This window comes from Thalia democratica, chromosome 1 (assembly GCF_965202585.1).
Source record: "Thalia democratica chromosome 1, ktThaDemo2.hap1.1, whole genome shotgun sequence".
Taxonomy (NCBI): domain Eukaryota; kingdom Metazoa; phylum Chordata; class Thaliacea; order Salpida; family Salpidae; genus Thalia; species Thalia democratica.
In genome coordinates, this window is record NC_139165.1 from 43,412,988 (window position 1) to 43,428,251 (window position 15,264).

At 28.0% G+C, this 15,264-nt stretch overlaps 2 protein-coding genes across 2 annotated transcripts; both read right to left on the reverse strand.

Moving 5' to 3' along the window:
- Nucleotides 1-627: 627 nt before the first annotated feature.
- On the reverse strand, nucleotides 628-6,561 carry LOC145839151 (uncharacterized). Its single transcript, XM_082946796.1, has 3 exons — nucleotides 6,426-6,561; nucleotides 5,667-5,734; nucleotides 628-1,496 (listed from the first exon to the last, which is right to left on the reverse strand). Exons 1-3 carry the CDS (start codon nucleotides 6,536-6,538, stop codon nucleotides 1,003-1,005), a joined length of 675 nt encoding a protein of 224 aa, XP_082802922.1. The 5' UTR covers nucleotides 6,539-6,561; the 3' UTR covers nucleotides 628-1,002.
- LOC145839044 (gametogenetin-binding protein 2-like) lies at nucleotides 6,561-8,868 on the reverse strand. Its single transcript, XM_082946691.1, has one exon. It carries the CDS (start codon nucleotides 8,842-8,844, stop codon nucleotides 7,276-7,278), a length of 1,569 nt encoding a protein of 522 aa, XP_082802817.1. The 5' UTR covers nucleotides 8,845-8,868; the 3' UTR covers nucleotides 6,561-7,275.
- Nucleotides 8,869-15,264: the final 6,396 nt, after the last annotated feature.

The following is a 15,264-nucleotide window of genomic DNA, read 5'->3' on the forward strand; positions in this document are numbered from 1 at the left end:
TTTCTTGTTATTAAGTCAAATATGAACAAATACACTCAAAGATAAGCTAATCCTTAAAAGCTAAATTGAACACAGCAATAAAACGTAACAGCAAAATTATTTTGCCCAGCCAAATATTGTACTAATGGATATAATTTCAAATATATTATTTTGCCCAGACAAAAACTAAAGTAGTCAATACAATTTCAAATATATCAGTTTGCCCAGACAAAAATTATACTAATTAATATAATTTCAACTACACATAAGTTTGCCCAGGCAGATAACGTTGAAATAATTCAGCGCAAAACGCAGATTATCGCACAAATGGTTTTTCAAAACCAATTCGCCCGGGCAAAGTCGCCACGCGCTAAACCGTTTCCCGATCGAAACGCTTGCTGCACGATTGCAATTAAAATGGTTGCAAAGCTGCTTTCATTAAGAAAAATTGCTGGAAGGAAACAACTTTTTGCAGCCGCACTGTTGTTGTGTGACGGAATTTTTCAGCCATGAGTCATAAATTGTTTGCCTAACACGGTTTCAATACAAAATATTTTTTCTTGTATCAAGCTTTTAAATTACATAACTTGAAAAACAAAGTATGGTGCAAGTTGTGTTTAATTGTTTTCTACACAAGAAGAGGTTTAAAGTACAAATGAAAATAAATAAAAATGGAGTTTTTTTAATGAACACTACTTAGCTACATGGAATAAAATGTTGTTTAATAAAAAAATAATTTTGCATAGTAAAACTTACAGTGGTGTTTAGCATAAACGCATTCACGAGCTTACCTTTAATAAAATAAATTTCTACAACAGATTTAAACTTTAAGGAAATATGATTCATAGTAAACAACAAAATTTGACAAAAAAATCACAGTAAAACATTCGATAGGCAGTAAAAGTCAAACGACACAAAAGAAGAACTTCTGCGCGCGACTTGAAGAGGTCACTCAGAAAAGCACTCGAAAACTTTCCAGCGCGCTCTGCATTGCTTTCAGCGAAAAATTCAAAACTTGACAAATCAATCGACGACGACGTGAAACAGCTCCCTGTCCACTCCCAGTTCGCCCAGTGTGCGATCGAGACCTTTCAACTTGCCGTGGTGCTGATTGCAAATATGCACCCTGCCTCGCTCCACACTTTCAACAGGAACCTTGCATTTGCGAGCGACTTTTTCGAGAACGCGTCTCAACGTAATGTCCGACCGAAGCTTCATCGACACCCTCTTGCCGGTTATTGGCAATTTCAACGCGATCTCAACTTGATTTATTCGCACGTCGGCCAACTTATTAGCGACGTCTTTGACGTCACAATTCGCAGTTTGCTTTTTCACACCGGTCGCTTGCTGTGGAGGTTCTTGTGAAACCTTGTTGTTCGTTTCGTTGTCGCCGGAACAACTTGGTTGCTTGTCGGAGCTGCGGGTTATCTTGGGTAGGACCTTCTGGTATTTGGATAAAGAGGACGGGGGTCTTTTGACGGAGGGTAGACTCGCGGCGGAGACTTTGTTGTGATCGCCTGCATAGTTTGATGGTTAACTGAACAAAATCACTTTTGATTAATTGTTTGTTTCGTGCGTATGAAAATATTTTAAAACTTACTTACTTTTACTTACTTCAAAAAAAAAAGTTTTAAAATAATTTACAGTTCATTGATAGCTACTGATTAGAAAAAACATATGACTAAGACCTTTAGTAGTATGTAATCAAAGGGCATTATAATAAACTTTGATAGAGATATAAATGCAAAATAACAACATAGTATAATAACAATATATAGACACGATTGCGTTTTTTACAAGTGGATAAGTAAGTATATGCAATAAAAATATAGGCAAAACATTTGATTTATTTTTTAATACTTTACTTTAATTAATTTGAATTCAAGGGAGATGGAAATTAAAAATATTGAATTAATATAAATTATATTTAAAAAAAATTATATAAACTCTTTATAAAATTTTAAACATATGTCTGCTAATTTTAATTTTTATACATAAAACAAGTCTTTTTCACAACACAAATATATTTCAACAATTTTCTTCAGTGTGATTACAATTGTAACAAGGTAAAACAATTTTAAACTTATATAGCCTTTTTAATTATATGAGAAATTATCAATCAATTAGTAAAAAAAACCCTAAACTATAACAAAAAATTAAAAACAACAAGGAAAACATAATTAACTGTAACATTTAAAACAAAACAAAATTAGTCTAATTTAAACAAGGATAAAGAGTAATCAAACTCTCTTTGTTTGCATAATTCTGGCTTGTCTAAGTGAATATAAATAGCTTCTATTTTAATTAAATCAAAAATGTTCGTGCAACTTCTTAAAACTTTGAACTTTGTCTCACTGTAATTATTACCACATTTAGGATTTTTTACTAAGTGCTCTGAAATTGATGATCTTTTTGTTGCGTTTAAGGTTGCAATACTCATTTTCTTCGGTTGATTTTTGATATGGTCTTTCACGCACTTAGGTACGTGCTCTTTTATTCTTGTTTCTAAATGCCTAGATGTTTGTCCTATATAGCTGTTTGCGCAACAGCATTTATACGTGTATACCACGCAACTTTTGTGCTTGTAGGATATTAGATCTTTACCTCTAGGATTTAGGATAGCAGCAGATGTAAAAATTACTCTTGGTTTAGAAGCATGGTAAACTTTTTCTGTCATATTCTTGATATCTCTTTCAACTTGTTTTGATTTTTCACCCACATAGGGCAAAATTAATAGAACAGGACATTTCTCTGGTCCATAAGGTTTTGTGTACTTTAGTCTTCTCAATTCAGTTTTGAATACCCTATCAATCAACGGATTGGGGTATCCATTCTTTATTAGTAATTCTTTTATAACCTTAAGTTCATTCTGAAATACTTCTGGCGAACATATTTTATTTGCTCTATGAAATAGGGTTTTAATCAAACCAATTTTTCTTCTTTTACTGCAATATGATTGAAAATTAAGGTATTGACCAGTAAATGGTTTTCTGAAAATAGACGTTATGAAATTATTATCCTTTCTTTTGATTAAAACATCTAAAAATGATATTTGATCATTTTCTTCATTTTCTTTTGTAAATTTAATAGCACTATGCAAAGAGTTCAACCTCTCAAACAATAAATTACTAACTTTTACACTATCACTGATAACAAAACAATCATCCACGTATCTCATGTACTTACAATTTGAATCGAATTCTGGTAGAACTTTGTATTCAAGATAGCCCATAAATATGTTTGCCAATGTAGGTCCTAATGGGGAACCCATGGCAATACCATCAATTTGTCGGTATAATATATTATTAAAACTGAATTCAACTTCTTCTGTTGCGAGTCTCATTAGTCGAACAAAATTACTTCTTTTCAGAGTCGGATTTTCAAGGTTATATAACATTTCTGCACAAATATCTATCACTTCATTTAAAGGTACACTTGTAAAAAGACTTTTTACATCAAAAGAACAAAGAAACGTGTCTTTAGCTCCCTGGAGTTTTAAGTCATCTACAAACTTGAAAGAGTCTTTTACAATATATCTAGAAAAATACTTCAACACAGGATCTAAAAGACTATTTAAGTATCTTGCCAATTCATGTTGTGGAGATCTTATCATAGAAAGTATAGGCCTCAGAGGTATATCCACTTTGTGTAGTTTTGGTAAACCATATAAACGAGGTCTTATGGAACCTACCGGTCTAATTAAATTATAATGTTCTTGAGAAAGTTCATTTTTATCAACCAAATCTTTTAATATTTGAATAATTTTCTTTTCCAACTTAACTATAGTTAGCTTATCTCCTACAGGACCTATTTTCAAAAACTTCTTCTCATCATTAATTATGTTCAACATTTTAGAATTATAGTCCTCTTTATTAAGAATTACGATTCCTGAACCTTTGTCAGGTTTGGTAATGACGATATGTTCATTACTTTTAATCTTAGTCAGGCTACTTATGATTTCTTTTGAATTAATTACAGAACTATGTTCTGGCTTAAGTTTGCAAAAGTTGTGTGCAACTGAGACTAAGTTTGCTTTCAAAGCAACTTCATCCTGTTTTGAACTTGGCTGGAGATTTAAAAGTTGCAGTAAAAGAAGAAAAATTGGTTTGATTAAAACCCTATTTCATAGAGCAAATAAAATATGTTCGCCAGAAGTATTTCAGAATGAACTTAAGGTTATAAAAGAATTACTAATAAAGAATGGATACCCCAATCCGTTGATTGATAGGGTATTCAAAACTGAATTGAGAAGACTAAAGTACACAAAACCTTATGGACCAGAGAAATGTCCTGTTCTATTAATTTTGCCCTATGTGGGTGAAAAATCAAAACAAGTTGAAAGAGATATCAAGAATATGACAGAAAAAGTTTACCATGCTTCTAAACCAAGAGTAATTTTTACATCTGCTGCTATCCTAAATCCTAGAGGTAAAGATCTAATATCCTACAAGCACAAAAGTTGCGTGGTATACACGTATAAATGCTGTTGCGCAAACAGCTATATAGGACAAACATCTAGGCATTTAGAAACAAGAATAAAAGAGCACGTACCTAAGTGCGTGAAAGACCATATCAAAAATCAACCGAAGAAAATGAGTATTGCAACCTTAAACGCAACAAAAAGATCATCAATTTCAGAGCACTTAGTAAAAAATCCTAAATGTGGTAATAATTACAGTGAGACAAAGTTCAAAGTTTTAAGAAGTTGCACGAACATTTTTGATTTAATTAAAATAGAAGCTATTTATATTCACTTAGACAAGCCAGAATTATGCAAACAAAGAGAGTTTGATTACTCTTTATCCTTGTTTAAATTAGACTAATTTTGTTTTGTTTTAAATGTTACAGTTAATTATGTTTTCCTTGTTGTTTTTAATTTTTTGTTATAGTTTAGGGTTTTTTTTACTAATTGATTGATAATTTCTCATATAATTAAAAAGGCTATATAAGTTTAAAATTGTTTTACCTTGTTACAATTGTAATCACACTGAAGAAAATTGTTGAAATATATTTGTGTTGTGAAAAAGACTTGTTTTATGTATAAACTCTTTATGTTATACATTTACCTTTGAACAGCCTAAAATTCTTGTTACAAACTTCAAGTTTTAAATATTGCAATTTAAAATTCAAACAACGTTATATTTAAAACTAATTTTAACATAATTAAATTAAATAACATCATTTAATTATTCATATGATACAGCTAATTAAATCAAGCAACTTTTAGATTTATTAAATATAAATTATTTCCATTACAAATAAATTTTCAAGAAAGTAACTTATTTGCAATAACTTGTTCATAATTTTAATTTTATAACGTTAACACATAAACTTTACTAAATTATATTTATCAATCATAAAAATTGTTATAAAAACTTAACCAATTGAAAAGTTTTAACGAAACAAAAAAAATCATCAATGAACAGTGAATAATCCCTATTTAAAATACCATAAACATAAAACCAAAATTTTTTAACCCAAAACTTTCATTGTAAAAAAAAATTTAAAGGTACTCTAAAAATATATTTTATCTAAAAGATTTTAAAGAGCAATAAGTATTAGTAGAATATAAATATGCATCATTGTTTTTTCTTTAAAATATATTATTTTAACTAGTGCAAATGTATAACTTTAGTTACTTTATATGTGATACTGAAAAGAAATTAAGAAGTCAGTGTTAAATTTACCTTTTACATGTGATTGCAATGGATTTTTCACAACATTTGGTTTTACTTTTGAAACCGGCGAATGAAATCTAAATGTATAATGTTGCACTTAATCAAATATTATTGTTAATACGGGGTGGCCAGTAAACTGACTTTTTAGAAATTTCTTCCAGGTTTTTAAAAGTTTTCATTTTCCCTTTATAGTAGAAAATTAAGCTTAAAGTAAAAAAGTGATTGTATTAGTAAAAAATTATTGAATAGATACTGTAATGCTGCTTTACATTAGTTTTATAATCAATTTATCTTTGAATAATACTCAAAGTTTTTAGAGTATATAACAGTTATTTATTATGTTATTCAAAAACACAATTTTACAAATAAAAATGATTTGAAGTTCCGGGCTTTAAGGATTTTTGTACATAAATTTCCAAATTCTAGGTAAGATGGCCACCTTACCAAGGTAACAACTTTATTATACAATACTTGAATCAAGAGTTTGGAAAAAATAAATTCAACATAAAAATGGACACCTTTTCTCAAATCTACTGAACACTTCAGCAAAAGATTTTTGGTAGATGTGAGAAAACAGTCGAAAACTATTTAACCATAAAGCTTTTACAACAAACTCTAATAACATAATTTTCAAAACTTTTAAATATAATTGTTAATGTTGTTGATTGTTAGAAGTGAATAATTAAAATTTTTCAACCTATGTCAAACATTGAAAGCAAAACTTATTTCTAACTAAAACCAAAAGTGCTGAATGCAATATCTACTGACTTTTTGCTCCCATTGCTGTTCTCTGTGCCTGCTGAAGGTGATGCGAACAGGCGCTGGTACCTGCTCGGCCTCGTCCTTCCCTTAGCTGATTTGGGGCGTTGCGGCTTGTGCATTTACATTAAGTATTTTACTCGCCTGTTTTCAATACAAAAGCTTCTTTTTAACAAGTAAATTTTTGCAGCTGCCACGCACATTAGTATACAAAAACTTCATTTTAATATAGTGCCATACAGTTTTAATGCAGGTAATATTACAGTATAATGGACGCAAACTTTTTAAGTTTGGGCTCAAAAAAGTATTAATTAAAACCAACATGTAAACTTAAAAATTTAACTCAACTCAAAATTAAACTCTTGTAAATATGTACACACAGATAAAATGCTTATCTTTTTCTTATATTTAGTTTATAGATTTTGTAGACTTGAATATTTAACATTAACAACAATTTTAAGTAAGTAGGAAAAAGGTAATTAAAAATAAGTAATATAATTCTGGAATGCAACATACTTAATATATGTGACAAAGTATTTGGTATTCTGTATAAGAGCAGATCTTAAGTAAAATGCTATTGAGACTAATTTACATAAACTTTATAACTAAAATATATACTACATAGAGTTAGTTGATACATAAACTATATTGTGTTCAGTACATGTATAAAAGTAAATATAATAACATGTGCAAACCTAAACAACAAACTTTGAAACTTAAATAACATTAAACGTATTTACATTGAAAAATAAACTGAGTTCATAAATCTGTGGTTGAAGTAAAGTAACAATGGTCGAAGGCGATGGAAACATTAAAAAGAAGTTGTATTACTTGAGCTGGCTCTGCACTAACTCGACTGCTAGGCACTCGCAGCCTTCAACAGATAGTCCTGAAAGTCTCTTTTCAGCCTGTCGTAGAGCCTAGTTCTCCTTGCAGATATGTCAGGGTACTTCTTCTTGTACACTTCAATGTCCGACAGAGGTATTTCGTTTGGACACCCATCCATTTCAAAACACTCGCACTTGAGCATGTTGTCCAGGGAGTCTGGTTTTCCGTAGTAGGGAAAATCCCTGGGCGTTTCAACAGTTTCCAAGCCGCCCATGCAGCTGGTGCAAGGCGCATCGCCAGCTCCGCTGTCGTTTTCATCTGGGGTAGTGGAGCAGTTCTCAGTCTGCTCGCTGTTGTCCTCCAGAGACTCCAGCTCGGCCAGCATCTGCTCCCTTTTCTTCTGCTTCTGCTTGTTCTTTTTGTTCTTCTTCTTCTTGGCCGACTTGGTCACCAACTGCTTGGCATCCTCGCCCAACTCATTGAGTATGTTCTGAATGGAGCTGTTGCCGTTCTGCTGGTCAACGCACATCTCAAAGTTTTTGACGATCAGCTCCAGGTTGAGGATGACGTAGATGGTCCAAGTTTGCTCGAAAGTGAGTTTTGTGTGCCAGAGTTTGTGGAGACGGTTGTACAAGCACAAGGAGAGACAGGTACAAACTTCTTCCTGGGCAATATCGATTGTCTTGGCGTGCCTTTCTTTTCTGCCACCAGTTATTTCAGCGTCTGCTAAAGTCAGCATGTGAGCAATGAACCCTCGTTCACTGCACACGTGAATGTGAGAAGATTCTTTGCAGTATTTCAAGCCCTCATATATGGCAGAGCAATACCCATTCTCTTCGTCATTGTTGATTTCTTTAGTCAAAATGTGATAAGCTCGCATTACTTTTGCTTTGCACTCTGAACAAAAACGATGTTTTTTAAGGTAGAAGTCCATTGTTTGGTTCACATAATCACAATCTAACATAGTTATTTCTTTTTGACAGTCTTTACTGCATTGGTCCCATACGTCAATGACAGACTGACCTAAATTCTTGGCAGCAGTGTATTTGTTATCATTAAGTTGCAAGTCATTGGGCTTCATCATTTTCATTGAATGAAACTTGCACCTCTTATTCTTTTTAGTTGACATTATGGAAGCTTTGATTTCTTTCAACTTTGGATAGGTGACATAAAGCAACTTGTGAAGTTTTTTACTTGAGTTTAAATACTCTTGCGAAATTGAAATACCACCATTTGACACATCAAAGGCTGAAAACACGTCCATTACTTTGGCTTTCCCCAAAATACTTTCTACAGATCTTCTACAGCTCACACATGAAATATTTTGCTGTAAAGTAAAATTAAAGTTGCTTTCATGGATTGTAAGTTTTTGCTTCCATTGGGCTTTACTATTTGCAGAAAAAGCCTTATTGAAACTTTCAAAACTTTTTGAAGGTTTTCCACAGTCTAAGCAAGGTGCAATTTTCATTTCTACTATTACTGTAAACTTATTTTCAACTTCCAATGAAACTTGACCCTTTTTAAGATTGTTACAGGGCTCATCGCCAGGTACAGTGCAGACAATTTTAGACTCTACAATCTGACCACAGTCAATACTCATATTTGCTTTTTATTATAACCTTATATACCTGAAAAAAAAAATATTTTACCTACAATGTCAAGTATACAAAATTGTAAAATTTATAGCTTAAGCTATATTTATAAAGAACTTGTAAGTATTCTATCATCAAAACTAACAAAGTATCAGCACTAAATTAATTATTATAAGTTAAAAAACTTAATCTCAAATTGAATCATAGTTTTTTTTAAATTTGCAAATTTATTTTTACCAGATATAATTTTTAGATATTAGTTTTGATTGTAATGTTGAGAGAAGAAAGATGAAAACCGTGTGGGTGGTATTTAAAACAATTTTGCCAACATTTTTTGATCTACAAAGATTTTAAAACAATTAATTTTAATCATTAGAGCACAGAATTTGCTTTCGAAAATATTTTTAAAGAACAAAAAAAAAACTACATATTTACTCATAACTAAAGTACACAATTAATTCTTAACTTAATTTAACATAGCACTTATAAAGTATTTTGGTTTATATTACAAGCTTATTTAAGTCACAATAAAAAATTCACAAAAAATTCACAATAAAAAAAAATACCATGTAAAAAATATATTATAGTACAGCAGTAAAATATATCATTATACCATTTAACACAGACTTTATAAAAACTTATGTAAAACTTCAATTCATAAATTGGTTACACATTTTTTTTAATTTATAAAACTACTCATAGTGTTGATACATACTAGGAGGTTTTTACTCGAGCATAAGTATTTACTGTTTTTTTAGGTTTTTATTAAAATACAAATAAAGAAAAAAATTAAGGTAAAATATTGCTTCTTTATATACTTTTATTATTATTGTTATGAAATAGTTTATAAATATAGCACAAATTATAAATCATTTAATGGTTTTATTACAATGGAAATAAAGAAACTATTTCAAAATATTTATTGAGGTTCATACACAATTGTCTTCATTGTTATTTAACCATTTATAAGTAAAGCAAATTTATTAGTTTTTTAATGGTTTTATTTCAATGAAAAGTAGATAATTTCAAGTAATAACTTGTGGCTTATACACAAACTTTGTCTCTTATTGTTATTTAACCAATTATAATAAAGCAGAAATTATAAATATTTTAAATGGTTTTATTAAAACAAAAACAGTGCATTTAAATTGAACATTATCTAGTTTTTTTTTCTCTTTACTATTATCTAAACATTTATGAGTATATAAAAAAATATGATATACTGAGTTTTGGTGTCTTGTATTTTAGAAATTTGAATTAGATCTATTGAAATTAATTACATATTGAATAAACAAAGATGTTGGAACTTTTTAAATAATGAATAATTTACACGCTAAAGTAAAAAGAAGTATTTAAGGAACAGCCACAGTTATAGTAAAATATTAAAATATTTTTTTAACACATTCAGCATCCTTATAACAAAAAAAGTTTATATCTACTTATAAAGACTTGCTTTTCATACAGTTTAATTAATATTTTAGCTGTTTATATATAAACTATTTATATAAAGACAAATTTATGTAGTGATCTAATTTACATTTGTGAGTCAAAAATTACCACTAGTTACAAAGGTTTTATATTTATATATACACATTAAAAAAAATTTTAATTTAACTAATTTATATAGTTGAGATCTAGTTATTTATTTATTTTTTTGTGAAAAACAGCTCATACATTTAACATGTATAAACAAACCTTAAATCTATTTTCAATAATTAGTACACAAGGTAATAATAACACTAAAATACCAGTTGTTGGTTTTTAAATTTAATAAAACTTTTTTTAAATAATTAATCTGAATTAGTGAGTTCAATAGCTTCCTTAAGCAAGGTGATGACTATAAAGGACCACTTATTAGAAAATTGAACTTCTCTAACAGTTTCAAATTGATCATTTTCAAAATATTTCAGCCTAATTTTTAATGAATTATAAAAACGTTTTAAAACTGTTTTTTTTTTTTATTATATTAAAAAAATGACTTTTTTTTAAATTATGTTAAAAAAATGACTTTTTTTAATTGAAAAACTTTTTAGATTTGCTTTTTACAAGTTGTTCTTAATACAGGGTTGCCACTCGTTTTTTCAAAATTTTTTCCAGGTTTTCAAAATTTCTTCCAGGTTTTTAAAAGTAAACATTTTTGGGCCTATTTTTAGTTTTAAAGTTAATTTCTATATAAGAAACTGTGTTAAATAGTACAAAAACATTTAAAAGATGCTGTAAAGTTACTTTAAATGTATTTTTTAATAAAAAAATTTTTTATGACGACAAAAAAATCTTATTTATATGATAGATTTTTTGTGTCAATTTGAAATTTTAGTACTGAAAATGTTAAATTATTAAAAATTTCAGGTTTTTCCAGGTTTTTTTATCAAAATTCCAAGTTTTTACAAAATTTCTCAAATTCCAGGTTTTTCCAGGTTATTTTTGCCTAAATTTTCGAATTCCAGGTTTTTCAAGGTTTTTCCAGGTAAAGTGGCAACCCTGTTAATATTTCAATCAACATTTCCTGAAAACTAGAGATAAATTGCTTGTAAGACTTAAAACATAGATTTTTAGTATTTTTTCTAATGATAAGATGATGGCCATGAACTTTTTTTTTACACATTTGTATCAGATACTCTTTTAAAACTTAATATATTATGCTTTATTTAGTATAGGTTTAAGGGTATAGGGGGTCAAAAAAATTTTTTGAATTTTGTTTTATTTTTCACAAAACTAAAACAGCCATCAGTTACTATTTACTGTTTGATGAAATTTAAAATAACTTTTGTGATATAAAGGATCAAGTTAAAGAGTTCTACAAGTTTTCTTTGGGAGGCACAAATTAAAAAGGCAATAATAGACTATTTCACTAAAAATCTATCTCATTCTTCATTTTTTGAGCAATTTTATTTTTTCAATTTCTCAAAGTAATCTTTAATAAACTTTAAACAACATTAAATAAACAGCTTTTAATTTTTTTTGTAAAAAAAAATCAATAGATTTTTCTTTTCTTAATAATTTTTTTGTGTGTTTTTTTTTCTGCTTCCTACAAGTTTTTTATATTACTAAAAAGAAATTTTGAGGTAAAATGTTTTAAAAATGAAAGCAAAGATAGATTTTTAGTGAATTTTTCAAATTTTTAAGAAAATCTGCTACCAAAATTTTTGATTACATACAGTGATATATTGGATTTTTTTACAAAACTGACTATATCTCAAACAATAGTTGAACTTATTTTTTGTTTTTAATAAGTATCTTGTTATACATACTTTAAGTTATTTAATAAGAGCCAATGTAAATTTTTGTGAAAAAATATTGCACCCTACTCTATGCCTATAATATGACACAGTCAGCTAAATTTCTCAAACTAAAAAGTTGTAATACATACATTGCAGGACTTAACAATTAATAACAGTTAAAAACTTTTAGGCTCAGTTCATTTAATAAACTTCATATACTAGGAAACAGAATCGAATATATAAAAATAAATTCTAAAAAAAAAGTAAAAAAAAAATAATTTCAAATAGTTTAACTTAATATTGTTATCTATACACTAAAGGGGTTAACTAATATTTTTGAGAATATTTCTTCCAGGTTTTCTAAAGTACAATTTTTTGCTCTATTTTTGTTATAAAATTAAGTAAGAAGGTGAAAAAATGACTTATAGTATAAAACCATTGAAAAAATATTGTAAAGCTATTTTAAAATATACTTTAAAATTGAAATATTTTTATTGATAAACAAAAATTAATATCTTTATTACAGATTTTTTGTTTTAAATCAAATTTCCATTATTTTAAATGTAAAAATTGCTTAAAATTCAGGTTTGTTCAGGTTTTTTAGTGATTTTTATTCAAATTTCAAGGTTTTTAAATGTTTTTTTTAATTCAAGGTTTTTTTGGCCTAAATTGTTAAATTCCAGGTTTTTTGGAAACCCTGCACTACTTAAAAAAACTAATTTTGAAATGTTAAGTTGGATAAAAAAAATACCAAGGTATAAAGAATTACATTTTATACTAATATTAATTATCCATTAATCAATAGAAATAACTAAACTTAAGTTTTTTGCCATATAAACTATCAAATATGGGAATAAAAAGGGAGATTAAAAAATAACTACCACTTAATCATTAAAAAGACTTTTACTGCATACTTGATATTCTGATATCCTATACATTGTTAAAATTGTAATATTTTAAGAAACCATTCCAATACTTACTAAATTCTTTAAAATTTTAAAACTTAACAGATAAGTTCTTTAGAGAAAATAACTGCACTTTCTTTGATTTTATGGAGTTAATTAACTTTTAAATTTAAAACACATTTTTAGTTTGTCTTAATTTATACATTAATAACTAGCTTGAAGCTGTATTTAAATATTTTTTTTTATTTCAAACAAATTCAAAGTGACTTTTTAAGATTTTAGAGATCAAAGTTGGATAGTTCAATAAGTTCCTTATGGTAGTAGCAACTAAAAAGGTAAAAATTTATTTTTTTTCTTAAATTTTTTCTCCTACAGAATTTTAACAATCATTTCTACTCCTAATGTTTTCGAGAAATTATTTTTAAAGTTTTTCGGTCTTATCTTAAACAATTTGTTGAAATTGTAAATAAACATTTCCTAACAATCTAAAGTAATCTTTAAAATCTTGAAAAAGCATTTTAGTAAACTTTTTAAGTTTTAAATAAAACTACTTTTGAAAGTTCTCTTACTTTTAGGCTTATATTTACATAACTGATAACATCAAAAAAATTAAAAGTATCTCATAGCACATACTTCAAACTATGCAAGAGGTAGAGTTTGAGACTGATGTTTTTCACTAGTGAAAAAATATACAAACTAATATTGATTTTATAAAAAATATGTTGTCCCTCCTTTGGCCTTAACTAATTTACTTTGTTAACCTTTACTAATCATTTCTGTATTTGATCGATATATTTTATAACTAGAAGTTTAAATGATCATATTCTTTTTATTTTACTACAGTTAACAAACTCTTATGTACTTAAATTTTTTTTTTTAAAAACACTAGCTTATATCTTGTATTTATGATTATTTGGTAGATTTTTTATCAGTAAGACATGCAGCAGTGAATGTAAGTTACTTAGAAATATTTAACTTCAAAAACATGTTTTTAAAATTAAAATGTTTAGTAAAAAAATTAACACTCCTAAATTCTAAACTATATAAATGACTAAACTGTCAGCTTTAAAAAAACTTTTGCTTGTGACTTAATTAGCTGGAGGCATTACAACAAAAAACAAATATTTCAAAATCATTTTAATTACATTTCTGCAAGATTAAGCAATTGCTTGTGGTTGAACATTGCTATTGAGCTAAGTGCATTTTTACTTCACAATTAGATTCAGCTTTTGTGTTGTTTTTGTTTGTTTTATGGTTTACTATTATTCACCTTTTGGGAAAATTGTGGTTTGTATTTAAGGAAGATTAGAAGCAGCAACATACAATACAAAATAAATCAAGGACAATGTTTTTTAGGTTTTAATATTAAAAATATAGCGATAATTCAGTTTTAATAAAAATATAAATATAATTAGTATAGTATTAAAAAAAACTTTTTTCTATAAACAAAATTTTTATTTTATCATAAAAATTACAAATAAAGAAGCTTATAGTTGCCATAATTGGAGTACTGGTTATATCTAACGCAGGATTTCCCAAACTTAAACTTGCAAATGGCCCCCTTTAAAAAATTTAAAAAAGCCATGGCCCCCTTCCTCAACAAGATTACTCATAAACTACGATAAAAAAACACCAAAGATCTTTTTTTTTGCTCTTCATCTGCATTCAAGAATATCTAGTGTAAGTTTCAAATTGTGATCTCAGGGCCCCCTGTGGCTCCTTTACTGCTCATGACCCCCTCTTACCCCTTTGCTGCTCGTGGCCCCCTAAGTATCTGTCTTGGCCTTTTTGGGAAACCCTGATCTAACGGTAGTAAATGTTCTACTTTATTAAACTTAGAAAGTCTAGCATCAGTTTCTAATAAGTTAAAAATTTTGACTAATTAAACAGTTTGATTTTAAAGTTTCTGCTTCTTAACTGTTCGTTGAAACGAACAATAGTTTATTGAAAGACAAAAAAAGACGCTCAAAAATTTTGGTCCTAGGATCTTGTACTCAAGGAACCTTTCGGTTATAGAGTCGCATACCACAGATACCTTTTAACATCTTGTCCAGGCCTTAAACTTCTAATCACTTCTTTAAAAAATGTTTTGAAGTTATAAAAAAAAACTATCATTCTTATTGTTATCAAAAAGCAATAATAAATTTAAAAGTATAGATTTTTTTGATGAGTAAATGGTATATATTCCTGAACCTTTTTTATTTTTTGCTTTCGTAACAAAAGTTAGTAAGTATTTATTAAAAAATAATTGATAAATATCAAAAAATCTAAGAAGAAGAAATAAACTAAATATTAAAAAAAA